We start from the raw sequence: 13,369 nt of genomic DNA, 5'->3' as shown, positions 1-13,369 counted from the left end.
GAAACTTTATGTAGTGTTCCCTGGTTTCCATACTTATATTCTTTTTTCAATTATTCTTAATTTTTGTAAAGTGTATGCTTTCTCCTCTCAGGTGTAGTTCCCATAAAATTCCCACCACCAATTCACCCATGCACTGTCACCATAGTCCCTTGTGCTCTTTCCTCCCCACTTTTGAGCCTTCTCCCTCATCCTCCCCTGCAGAATGCCTCTGATTTATAATTGCCTGTTAATTTTGTATTTTTTTCCTGATCCCTTATTTGGTTCCCCTCCCCTATATTCCTTGTATAAATGAAGCCATCTGATATTTTTCTTTTTCCTTCTGGCTTATTTCACTAAGCATAATAGCTTCCAGCTCCATCTACATTGCTGCAGATGGCATTAGTTTATCTTTTTTGATTGCTGAGTAATATTCCATTGTGTATATATAGCACATTTCTTGATCCAATCATTTATTTTTGGGCATTTGAGTTTCTCCCTATCTTATCTATTGTAAATAGTGCTGCAATAAGCATTGTGGGTACAGGTATCTTTTTGAATTAATGTTTTTGTGTTCTTTGGGTAGATTCCTAGGAGTGGAATTGCTGGGTTATACAGTAGCTACATTTTCAGTAGTTTGAAGAACCTCCACACTGCTTTCCATAGTGCTTGGGCCAGTTTGCATCCTCACCAGCAGGGTTGGAGAGTCCCTTTTTCTCCACATCCTCACCAACATTCATTATTGGTAGTTTTTTTTAATATGTGCCATTCTCACTGACCACCTGTAAGTCTTTATAATAAGATAAAGAAATAAAGTCAGGCAAAGGTACTTGGGTCAAAAAGAAAAGGATAACCTACTTCTAGCATGGCCCATGCATATGACTTCTTTGTTCTTCATTTCTTTCTCTCTATGGAAATAAAAGGACTAAAAGAAGGAACTTGTCTTTATTCAAAATTGAATTTGTAGCATCTATAATAAAACAGGCATTTGGTAAGAGTTTATTCAATGAAGGAAGGACCAGGTGAACAAATAGGAGCAGTTGTTTCCAAGTATTTATTAATCTTCCAGTTCAGACTTGTTGCCTGTCAGAGGCATCAGCATCGATTGTGTTGCTAACAGGAAGATGTTCAACAGTACACCAAAGGTGGCCATAGACTTCTGAAGCTCCCAGGTCTCCTTCAGTGTCTCCGGTTTCTTTCTGTCCCTCCTTTATCTCCCATCACTAAAGAGTCACAAAAGAGGACACAGATGAGTCAGACAACTGCAGTTTGCAGGAATAAAAAAAGGCGGGGGGACTGGAAGGGATGATTTTCTGGTGCTTCTTACTTTCATTCTCCCCAAACGGGGTCACTTAGACTACCAGGAAATAAGTGTGTGGGAAGTAGTTTGGTGTCAGGCATATGCACTGTGCTTTGAATGTATGACTCGATGTACTTGTCTCTCTAGTCCCTAGCCCCTAACCCACTATCCATTTTTCTCACCACTGCTATGGAATTTTGTCATTTCTAAAGGAGACACATAATTGTATTGGTCATCTTTGTCCTATTTATGATTCCCACTCTCAGTGAGGCCAACAGTCTTGTTCACCTTTTTTTGTTCCTCCTGATTGATTCACTCTCTTCTCTATTCTTTATAGTGCCTGGCCAAAATAATGTCCATGTTTCTCAAGCTCTTAACCTCTTTCTTCAGGTTGACTTTTTCTTCATGCGTTCTTGAAGACAAGTCATTTAACATGAGTTATCTCAACCTCTTCTCCCCACTTTCTCTGTATTTTGGTAAAAACACCTTCCTTCTCCAGCTCCTTTCAGAGATCTCAGAAAAAGAAGTGCTCCTCCTTCCTGCAGCTGACCTTTTCGTTTTGGTCGCTTTCAACCCATATTCTTCTAGCCACTCAGTCCATCCTCCCCCACCTCCTTTAGCATCCTCGTTATTTATTCCTTTAGTACGTATATGTTGAATGCCTAGTGTTATTCCGTGCACTGTAAAGGAATGTTGTCTGGATGGTATGATGGCGAATTAAACAGAAATAGTCCCTCCTCCTATAGAATTTGCAGTCTAATGAGTGAAATTAACTTTAATTATGGAGATACAGAACTAAACATAAACAATGCAAGGACAGTGTAGGGTAAATGGAAGTGATCAGGATTTTTCCACCCTCCCGCCATTAGCATCAGTGATCGACTCCTGTGGTCTTACATGCATGCCTGATGGCAGAAACCTGGAGCAAGGTGTGAGCATGCATAAGTGGGCTGATTTTCATCAAACCTACCTCCGGTAGACTGAGCATTAAGGGCAGCATCACAGAGGTTGGGGAGCCACAGAGGCACAAAGAGCAGAGGACCGTGTGGCAGAGTACAATAGAGGCCTGAGAAGAAACCTCAGGAGAACACCAGAAAGCCCAAAAAGAGTGAAGATTCACCCGGGGTTGCACCTCCTGGCTCCCCGGCCTCCCTGCCTGCCCTGTACCTGGTTGCCTCAGTACATATGCTGTAGAAAAATCATTAAAAGCCTAAAAAAGCCACTGAGGGCTCCAGGTCTCCTCCTTTGCCCATCTGCCTGGATTATAGAAAACCTGCTCTGGCACTACAAACAGTAAAGGGACATTGGGACTATGGAATGCAAAGTCAGTTTTTATAAGGGCACTTGGAGATGGGCAGGAGGATACATTTGAAGCATTAGAAATAGCATGTGCAAGTGCCCTGAAGTGGCCAAAAAAGCTCATCAGAGAAACTGAAAACCAGCTGATCTTGGGAGAAAGGGATGACGTGAGGGACAGAGGGAGGGGCCAAATCCAGCAGTTTACAGACCATTTGAAGAAATATTCCATGCCCCAGCATTCTGGGTCCACACCATCTGTCTCTCTACTTTTTCTCTCTTCCCATAACTTGTAACACTGCATTTACCTTTCCTATTTCTCTTTCATCCTCTGATTCTGCCTGCTACTAAAGTGCATGCTATTATAAAAATATAGACCACATCATTTTAAATTTCTCTAGCTTTTTTTTCTGAATTATTCTTTTTACTCCCATAGATTCAAATACTTTGAATCTAGATTCAAACACCAAATTACTTTGATGTTTCACATATATCAAATTCTATATTTATAACCCTAGCTCCTGTTCTGAATTTCTAACTGCTTATTAGAAATGTTGATGTAGATACTCAGGAATCTTAGACTCTTTGCCTGAAATCAAAATCATTTTAAAAACCTCATTCTCCAGTGTGTTCCTGGAGCCATCATCTATCTTCACCTTTGAGGAGTTCTTTCTCAAAAAAGCAATCAGTCAAATGCTGGCCTTTTTTTTTTTTTTTTTTTAACAGCAGAATAATATAAGTGTTTTGTACTTATAGCAAGGGTGCAAAATTAAAAACAACTGAACCTGAACAGGTAGACAGGCTCGAGAAGATCCTTGCCGGGCATGTTAAGGAGATGGATTTTACCTGAAAGGTAGCAGAGAGCTGTGTAAGGATTTAAAGCTTGGAGGATGACTTGATCAAATTGATTGTTTCAAATTGAGAAACTCCAAAAAGTCTGGGGGGAAGGGTAGGTAGGGGGAGAATATAGGAAGAAATATGACCACGAGAGGCTATTACAGTAATTCAAGCTAAACATAATGAGAAACTAGAGCTTGGTGACTAAATCCTTGCGAAGGTAAAAGAAACCTACATTTCCAATTTGAACATTACATATGTAAGACTGTAAAAACTTCAACTTGAAACATAAATTTGCAGTCCTATGCAATAGCCAAAGGCAGGCATCCTACAGGCCCCATGGCACAAGGGGAGACCATTGCTGAAAACTCAGACCCAGGAGGTAGGTTTGATGAAAATTAGTGCATCCAAGCGTGTTTTCAGAAAAAAATGCTGTTTAATCAATTGGCAGAAAATAAATGGCTGCCAAATAATTTTGAAGAAAACTTGAAATCTGGGTTCAGGGTATTGATTGGGAAGTTATTAGCTTAAACAGGCTGGGTGAATCCATGGAAAGAGAAGGCTGTGAAAAATGAAAGGCCAGCAGCTAGACTGCACTAAGGAATGCCAGTCTTTTCAGTGTTTAAGGGAGGGAGGGAGCTGCAGAAGGGTATCGCTCTGTAGCAGCCCCTGTTCGCAGCCCACAGCAGGCTCCAGACTATCACTGTACAGACTGGTGTACCTTTCCCTGCCCCAGAGATAATCTCCTGAAGGCGAAACCAAGTTGTGTGCTTTACCAACTCTTAAATCTTAGTCAGCTCTACATTTTCCATAAAAAACAAATCTTGTGATTTCTAACCTAGATCCTATCCCTCAAAAATGGAATAAAAGTTCTAACCTAATGTTCCTCATCTTCCAAAATGTTCTGAGTGTGTGCCCTGCACACTGTGCCTTAAACCTTTACTCACTCTGTTTTCTCCAAAGTTACAGGTTTTGTTGTTTTTTGTTTGTTTGTTTGTTTTTTTTGTGCTGCTCCAGTTACCAGAATTTCAGTTAACCCTTAAGATCTAGCTAAATGTCCCCCCTCGCCTGTGAATCCTTCTCAGAAACCTCCAGTGACAATTTAAGATTTCCTTTATTTCCACAAATATCCTTTTTACTTTTATCATAGCATCTGTGTCTCTGCCTTGTTGGTTATATCTACTTCCTTACTCCTTTGGATCATAAACTTTAGGGCCTACTTAGCTTTGTTTCCCCAGGGCTTCTAGCACAGTGTCTTGTTCTTCAGCTGGTGCTCTGTCAAGTATCCACTGCTGTTTTACACCTGTGCAGTTTAGCATTCTGAACTACAAATCAGTACTCACGAAGAAGGTCTTGACTTTTTATTATAATATACTCTGGAAACTGCATCTTAATGCATAGGAAGGTTTTTACTTAAGAACATGCATTATAACTGGAGGGCTTGCATCAAATGCAACTCATATAATCAATAGTAAATTCTAAAATTAAAGAATCAATATCAATATTTAAGTTGTAAAATTGGGCTCCTGGAAACAGAATTTTACCAACAGAAGAAACCTGAAAAGAGCTTTCTTGTGCAGTGTTTTATAAATTGTCCTCTCTGGAATCTTGTTCCTCATGGCTGAGGAGCAGTGGGAGTCCTGGGGAAGGAGATTTTGCCAGACCATCAAACTTAGCTTCACCTAGAGTAATTTGGCTTTGAAGTGTTTAAATTTGAGGCTTTCAAACAAAATTATATTGCACATAGTTTTGCTGTTGGTTTGAGAACATAGTTATAATCTTCTGCCTGCTTTTAAAACCTTGGTGACTGGACCTCCATTTCCTCATCTGTAATACTATGAAAATGACACTGTGATAGTTTCTGCTTTTCTGAGCCCCTCCTCTCCATTTTCAAGTGAAAAACAGACCCCCAAGAAAAATGAAGTGGCTTACACAGGCCACATGGAAAGTTCATGACAAACAAGAATTTCATCTCCAGCCCTGGTGGTGGTGATTTTTTTCTATTTTAAAAATTCCTAAAAATTATAGCTATCAATTCGATGGAAAAGATAAATACCAGGAGGTATATACACATCATGTAAAAAATAGAGCTATATCATACATTTGCCTTACTTAAAGCTGGTGTGCCAACTGCAATAAACATTGAACATTTACCTGTTTTACATTCATTTTTCAAGTTTATAGAAATATTTGGATGAGTTGTTTGTTTGCATGGCTCATTTCTCTTCTACAAAGCTATTTATGAGTTGTTTTCTTCTAGCTAAATAGCCATGTAATCATTGGAGGCATTTAAAATCATTCCATTAATCATTCCTTCCTTTCATGTTGAAGTTACACTGCATCTAAATTCGAAAGTATAGCTAAGAAGTTGTGAGGGTTTAGGAAACAAGAGTCTCGAGGTCTGTTCCTTACATTCATCTCCTTCACTTTGGCCATCTTCCTTTCTCCATTCCTTCCCCAAATCAAGGGTATCTGTGGAGAGAAAATGAAGTCACAAGACAGCTAAGAGATGTGTGAACAGAAAGGAAAGGACAGCCAAGCTCTTTGGCCATGGTGGTGGTGGGGGTGTTTATGGGCTGACTATATTATAGCCTTGTTTACAGATATAATGTGACAACTCACAGAGGCACCTTCTTCTTCCTCCTCTTGCCTCCATGGGTAACTACCCATATGTCATGCTGCTGCTGGGACCAAGGAATGAGAGAGTATAGGTGTTTAGAAGTGAAGTAATGGCCCTCATTAAACAAGTATACTCTTTCAAAGAAGTGTTAAAACTTGTAATGTGAATACCATACTAATTTGGGTTTTATAGGACTTGAACACATCATGCTATCTTTGCATCATGCCACCTTTGCATCATGAAAAAGGACTTGGATGTGCCAGTTACAGTAGTGCAGTAGGATAGATGACAGTGTTTAACTCACTCAAACTTCCCAAAGACATCACAGCATCCATTTTACGTAAGCAGACTATTAAAAGTAGATTTGGTAATACCTGCACGTGGCAATATATAGTGTCACTCATTTGTCAAGATTACAACAAAGAATTAAAAGCATTGAATTAACAGTGATGTTTAATTCAGTCTGTCTTCTCTCTCCTCAACCTTTGGAATAGGCCAAACTCTGATTAGAGCTGTTACAGTGAAGGTTTTTTTATGCAATAATTTTACAAAACTTCATGTATATATGAATATATGTATACACACACATATACATATTTATGGTAAAATGCTGGTCTTGGCCAGAGCAAAGAAACAGAAGTAATACTACTCAGCAATCAAAAAAGATAAACACATGCAGTTTGCAGCAACATGGATGGAGCTAGAAGGGATCATGCTCAGCGAAATAAGTCAGAAAGAAAAAGAAAAATACCGGATGGTCTCACTCATGGCAGGAATTTAGAAAACCTAAATAAGGGACCAGGAAAAAGACTAATTAATACAAAGTAAAAACCAAAATCAACAAGCAACTATAAACCAGAGACACACCATGGGGGCAGGGGGAGGAATGGGAGAGGAAGGACTAGGGTCAAAATAAGGGGGGAGGGGTGCAATTGTATGGGGAATATAACCAAAATGATAATGCATACATTGTGCAAAGATGAAAAATGATGTAAGAATTATATGAAATAAAATATTTTTAAAAAAGAAATAGAAGTAATACTTACACCATATAAGGAATAAAGCATCTTACCTCTAGTTTGCTTCTTTCATTTGGATTTACTTTCATTAGACTGGAAAAAAAGCTGAAGAAATTCAGCTATAATTGATGCTTTCTGAGTTAGGTTTTGATGGTTTTCCTTGCTTCTTGCTCTTTTGGTTTGAGGACAAGTAGAGTAATTCTGAACTAGTCCTTGGATTGGAATTTTCCATGTTTTTTGTACTTTTGCCCCCAAACCCATTTTGACTGAGTCAGATCATCTTCAGATTTAGAGAAAAATCAAGGTGTTATTGATTCTTTTGTTGTACTATGAAATTGGGTCACTTACTACAATATCCACCTCTTATCACTTAATCTCATTTTTTAATTCTTGCACTTCTTGTTATATGCTTGATTTATAGTAACATAGTTAGGAATAACATCACTTAGCAATGGCCCAGAAATGCATGATACCCTCTTGAAATCTTTAGGATAAGAAAAGTGATTCTTATTTGAAGATATTTAGTGCCAAATCTTGCTGAAGAAGGACCTTATAGAAATCTGACTCTGAAGGAGGAAACCTAAAAGGCAAAACAAGCTTCAGAAGAGAGAAGACTAGGAGCATAAGTAGCTACTCAAAGAAAGCTGAAAGGAAAGGACTATGCCCTTTTCTTTCATTTCATTTGGTTTTTAATGTTCTGAGATTTTTTTAAATTTAATTAGCTAGGTAGATATGGTATGCCCCTTTCATCTTTATATAATTCAAACTTTAGCATACTAACAATTTTTTTGAATTTTAAATGGGTCATTTCCATAACATATAATTATCTCTATAAAACACTTACAGTCTGTTTTATAGCAACATTGGATTGATTTATAAAATACTGTCCCAAGACAAATACTGTTTTCCCACAGTATACTTTCATCTGAAGTCAATAATCAGATTCTAGAGAAACCCTCTAACACTCAGAGTATAATTTGGCACCACTGAAAGTGTTTATTAATTGGTATTTATCACTGAGATGCCATTAATAAAGCAAATATACTAAACATATTTTGTAGATTTAAAGAGCTTTTAGACGGCGAATGTCAATCACTATGAGACAGTATTTCAGATTATATTAAAATGATTACAAAGGAAACATGCAATGTTGAAAGATAAATTTAGAAATGATATGCCATATAGTATAGCTCTATTAATTTAGGTTGATTTCAGAACTGATTCTTTTTGCCACATACCTAAAAGCTGACTGTATTGATAAGGGGTAAACAACCTGGTGAACTATTTCCTTGGTTCTCCACAAAAGTGAATATAGTAAGCTGATAGACCTTTATGTTCAAAACCCGCATGCCCTCTCCTCATTCAAGTTACTGGGTTTGGGGGATATGAATATCTGACTGTGTCGTCTTCTGATTTTTGACTTGGTGTTTGTTTTTCTTCTTCTTTCACAGAAGTCACTCAAGAAAGACAGGTCCCAGGATTTCAGGCCGGGTTCACACTCTACAGCACAGTAAGCAACTTTGCTTCTAAATAATTTACAATACTAAGATGGTGGTTTTTGTTTGTTTTTTAAGGACAGTTTCTCAATTACCTGTCTCCTTAACATTATTAGGTAAGGTAAATTTCAGATAATCGATTTTTCAAGACAATTTAACTAGTTTAAACTAAGGCGACCGTTTGTGTGTGTGTGTGTGTGTGTGCGCGCGCGTACGCACTAATATTTTACTGCTTTAATTTTATTTATATTTTTTACATCATTGTTCATTTTTAAACAATGTTTGCTTCCCCCCGCCTCAGGTGTAGTCCCTACAGAATGTCCTTCCCTAATGCACCTGTGTACCATCACCTCAGTCCCCTGTGCTCCTCCCTCCTTCACTCTGATCCCTCTCCCACCTCCTCCTCCCCTGCAGGATGTCTCTGATTTATAATTGTCTGTTTTTGTTTCATTGTGTTTTGTCCTGTTATTATTTTTCCCCTAATGTCTTATTTGGTTCCCTATATTAAGGAGACCATTGTGACAGTTGAACTTTGAGATGTGTATTACAAAGCAATAATTTTATATTAAAATATCACTGAATTTTCATTTTTATGAACCTAATTTGTCATTTATTTTTGTTTAACATTTTGAAATGGCATTAACTGAAAACAAACAGATGACGTGGTAGAAATCAAATTATGAAATTACTATTTTGAGGATTAAAGGATAAAATCTAATCCCCAGAACATTATCACTGTATATTTTCTACATCTAACTAATGTATTTGAGCAATTTATTTTGAGGGTTTTTTTAAAGATCTCTAGAGGGATTCTATAATTTTATTTGTTACTTGTGTCACTTAAAACATAAATAGAAAATCCCCTTTTACCTCAATAAAAATTTTATGTCAAAAATTTTCCCAAAGTTTGCCTCACCACAGGTCTCTTTGGACCTCATTTTGTGCTCAAATTTTATATTCATACCACATTTCCAGCAAACTATCACCTGGGAGTAATGTCCTTGAACAGCTCAGGTATTTGCTATGCCCTCCTGTCCCACCCCATCATCACTGCATATACATTGGGGTACAAACATGCTTACACACATAGTCTCTGCTGAATCTCCTTCACAAAAGTGTTCTTTAAGTTAACAGTGCTAAACACATCAACATTTTGCAGAATCTAATGTCTCTTCCAGTACAAAAATTCTGATTCATGGCAGGCTAACTTGTAGGAATTGTTAACTGAAACTATACAATATTTCACAAGGCAACATTTCATCCTGTGGATGAGACAGACATAATTTTTAAACAGAACTTGAAGAGGCACAAATCTAAGTCTCCTTAGGGTTTTGTTTGTTGAACTATATTCAGTGTTGTCAGTCTCCTTGGTAAGATACTGTGCTTATTAAGGTTTAAAACTTTCATTATGAGAGGTAAAATCTATCAATGTCAGGACTGTGGGTAGCTCTGTATCATTTCCGAGCACACCCTCTCACATAATTACATTTGATTCTCACTACTTTCCTGGGAGGTGCTAACCATCATCTGACCCCTCTTTTGCATGTGGAGAAAGAGGGTTTGAGAGGCTATCGCATGTCTCAAATCATTGCAGGTGGTGCCAGACCCTGTACCGGAACACGGGTCCTCTCCTTCCTAATCTCTCTTGCGCACCCTGCTTCCCCCTGCCTGCCATGTGGTGCAGACAGGCCTACCAGGTCTTTCAGTTTTTTGTTTCTCTTGTATCTGCCAGGTATATTTTCAGTTGCAATCCCTGAGCAATTTTAATTTTACATAATATTTGATAATATAGTCACTGGCCCTTAGGAACTTTATACTCAACAACAGGTTACATATACCACATAAAAACAATAGACTGAAACTAATAGGGACAAAATGTTTCAACAACCAAAAAGCTATATTTAATATTTTATGGGGACAATGTTCTTGGTGTCTCTGAACATGTTTGATTAAAATTTTTAGAACATTTTGCCGACTGTGAGAATTACTCTGTAGTCACTAACTACATTGGATCCGTATTTTCAGATGATACAGAAATCCATGCCATGCTCTCCAAATGGAAGTTCAACAAAACCTCACAAATACCCCTACCTCTAAAGACCATCAGGGAGTTTTGGCTTCTCCTTTTGAACACAGCACAAAAGAAGCTTCTTTTAAAAGTAAAGAAATTTTCGTGAGAAGTTCAGATATGTTAGATGTTCAAGTTCATCTAAAGCGTTGGGGCTTTCCCTATACTCATAATTTCTTAGAAGGATAAATTCAGATACATTTCTCATGACTTGAAAACTGTAGGCGAGTTGGAAATACTATAACCCAGTACAGAGACATCATCTCTTTAACTTAACCTAAATGATTCCATTGTACCCAAGTAAATGGCAGCCCTGCCATTTAGTTTGCAACATTTGCTTAGATGGATGACCAAAATGTATACATGAGCCACACAGAAATGCTTCTTAACTACTTTTCATATGAATTTCTCATTTGTTTATCCTTTTTTTTTAAGAAACATCAGTCACTTCTGTATAGTTTATATACATTTTAGTAAAGCCACATGCTCATTTTTGAGTATCAAAAAGAAACTTTTATTGGTTAATTTAACAAAGGCATTTTCTTTTGAATCTCATGCCCTTATGATATTATCTCTGCCCACTTCAGAGTTCATAATGAAACTTTTATAAATATATTATTATAATAAATATTAGTGTTCCTTAGTCACTGATATATTTTATCTTGAGTATGTTGGTTTTTCTAAAAAAAATTGCTTTATTTCATTAACAGCTTTGATTAGAGAGATGTTAATTCAGTCAACTATATTAAAAGCCTTCAAAGACACTCAAATATGAACTGAATGAATGGATGAATCTCTTCTTAATATAGTACAGAAATGAGTTAATTCCCAGTATCCTATCACTCCTCCACTATATATTTTTCCACCTTTATAATAATCCTATACCAGACTTTTTCAGTTTCTACTTTTTTTAATTCATTTTTGTTTTCTTTTTTAAATTTATTTATTTTTAATTAAGATAATATTTGGGTACCCCTATGAAGTATTACCACTGGGTGCACTATCACAAAATCACACATATTCCATCACCATGGTGCATTGTCCTTCCTTCCCTTTTTCCTCTTACTCCTTCCCCACCTACTCCCCCTATTGGTGCTTTAGTTTTATAGTCACCGCTATCAAGGGGTTAGACTTTAAGCTTGTCTTTATTGCTGCTTAGTTTAGGGACTATATATTCCACATATTAGTGACACCAACCAGTATTTATTTTCCTCCTTCTGACTTATTTTACTTAGCATTACCCCTTGCAGCTCCATCCGTGTTGCCACAGATGGCATGAGTTTATCTTTTTTGATTGCTGAATAATATTCGCTTGTGTATATATAGCACGTCTTATTGATCCACTCATCTGTTTGGGGGCACTTGGATTGTTCTCATAATTCAGCTATATTAAATATTGCTGCAATTAACATGGTAGTGAAAGTTTCAAGTTAGTATTTTTGAATTTTGGGGTTGGATGCGTAGGAGTGGAATTACTGAGTCGAATGGCAGATCCATGTTTAATATTTAAACACCTCCATACTGCTTTCTACAGGGCTGGACCAGTTTGCATTCCCACCAGCAGTGTAGGATGGTTCCTTTTTTTCCGCATCCTTGACAGCACTTGTTTCTGGTCTTTTCCTTATGGGCCATTCTCACAGCTGTGAGATGATATCTCATTGTGGTCTTGATTTGCATTTCCCTAATAAGTGATAGTGAACATTTTTTTCATGTGCCTGTTCGCAGTCTGTATGTCTTCTTTGGAGAAGTTTCTGGTTAATTCTTCTGTTTAGTTTTTGATTGGGTTGTTTGTTTTTGTACAGTTTTATGAGTTCTTTGTGTATCTTTGTTGTCAGTCCGTTGTCAGATGTATGGTGTGCAGACTTTCTCCCAATCATTAAGGTGACTTTTTGATTTAATTATGGTTTCTTTTGCTATGTGGAAGCTTTTTAGTTTGATATAGTCCTAGTTGTTTATGTTCTCTTTTATTTTCCTTGCTGTTGGGGAAAAAAATCCCTAAAGGCATCACTAAAGCTTATGTCATGAAATGTTTTGCCTGTTTTTTTCTGTGTATTTTGTGGTTCCAGGTTTTATACCCAAGTCTTTTATCCATTTTGAATAGATTTTTGTGTGTGGTGTCAGATAGGAGTCTAGTTGCATTCTTGGGGGAGATACCTTTTTTCCCTTATCCTGTTTCTTGCAACTCTTTTTTTAAATTCTTTGATTATCCATTTGCAACCTTTCTTCACCCTTCTCCCTCCATCCTTTTTCAGGTGCCTGACATCACAATGTACCTTGTATATTCTAAATCTTTTCTTTATCAGATACATGATTTGCAGATATTTTCTCCAGTCTCTCGTTTGCCTTTTTATTCTTATAATAGTGACTTTCAAAGAGCAAACTTTTCTATTTTGATGAAGTGCAGTTTACCAGTTATTTTCATTTATGAATCATGATTGAGTATAGTGTCTAAGAAACTTTTGCCAAGCCAAAGCCACAAAGGTTTCTTGTAAAAGTTTTATTATCTTAGGTTTTATATTTAAGTCTGTGATCTGTTTTGTGTTAGTTTTTGTTCATGATGCTGTAAGGTTTGGATCAGAAGGTTTTATTTTGTTTTTGCATTTGTATAACCAGTTATTCCATCATCATTTGTTGAAAAAACAATCCTGTCTTAACCAAACATCCTATTACTTCTGTGTTGAATATCATTTATTATATGTGTGAATGTGTTTCTGGACTCTACTCTGACCCATTGATCTATCTCTCTAACTTCATACC

The 13,369-nt window shown here is 37.0% G+C and overlaps 1 protein-coding gene across 1 annotated transcript in view; it reads left to right on the top strand.

Annotated features, from left to right (window-relative positions):
* AHI1 (Abelson helper integration site 1) overlaps positions 1-13,369 on the top strand; it is a 164,623-nt gene that overhangs the window by 138,853 nt on the left and 12,401 nt on the right. The window contains exon 25 of the mRNA XM_037520436.2: positions 8,500-8,558. Coding sequence (XP_037376333.1) covers positions 8,500-8,558 — 59 coding nt within the window. The remainder of the gene's footprint in view (positions 1-8,499; positions 8,559-13,369) is intronic.

The sequence above is a fragment of the Talpa occidentalis genome, unplaced genomic scaffold (genome assembly GCF_014898055.3).
Source record: "Talpa occidentalis isolate TD23 unplaced genomic scaffold, MPIMG_talOcc4v2.1 talOcc4.2, whole genome shotgun sequence".
In the NCBI taxonomy this organism is placed as follows: Eukaryota; Metazoa; Chordata; class Mammalia; order Eulipotyphla; family Talpidae; genus Talpa; species Talpa occidentalis.
This window is presented reverse-complemented; position numbering and strand designations above follow the sequence as displayed.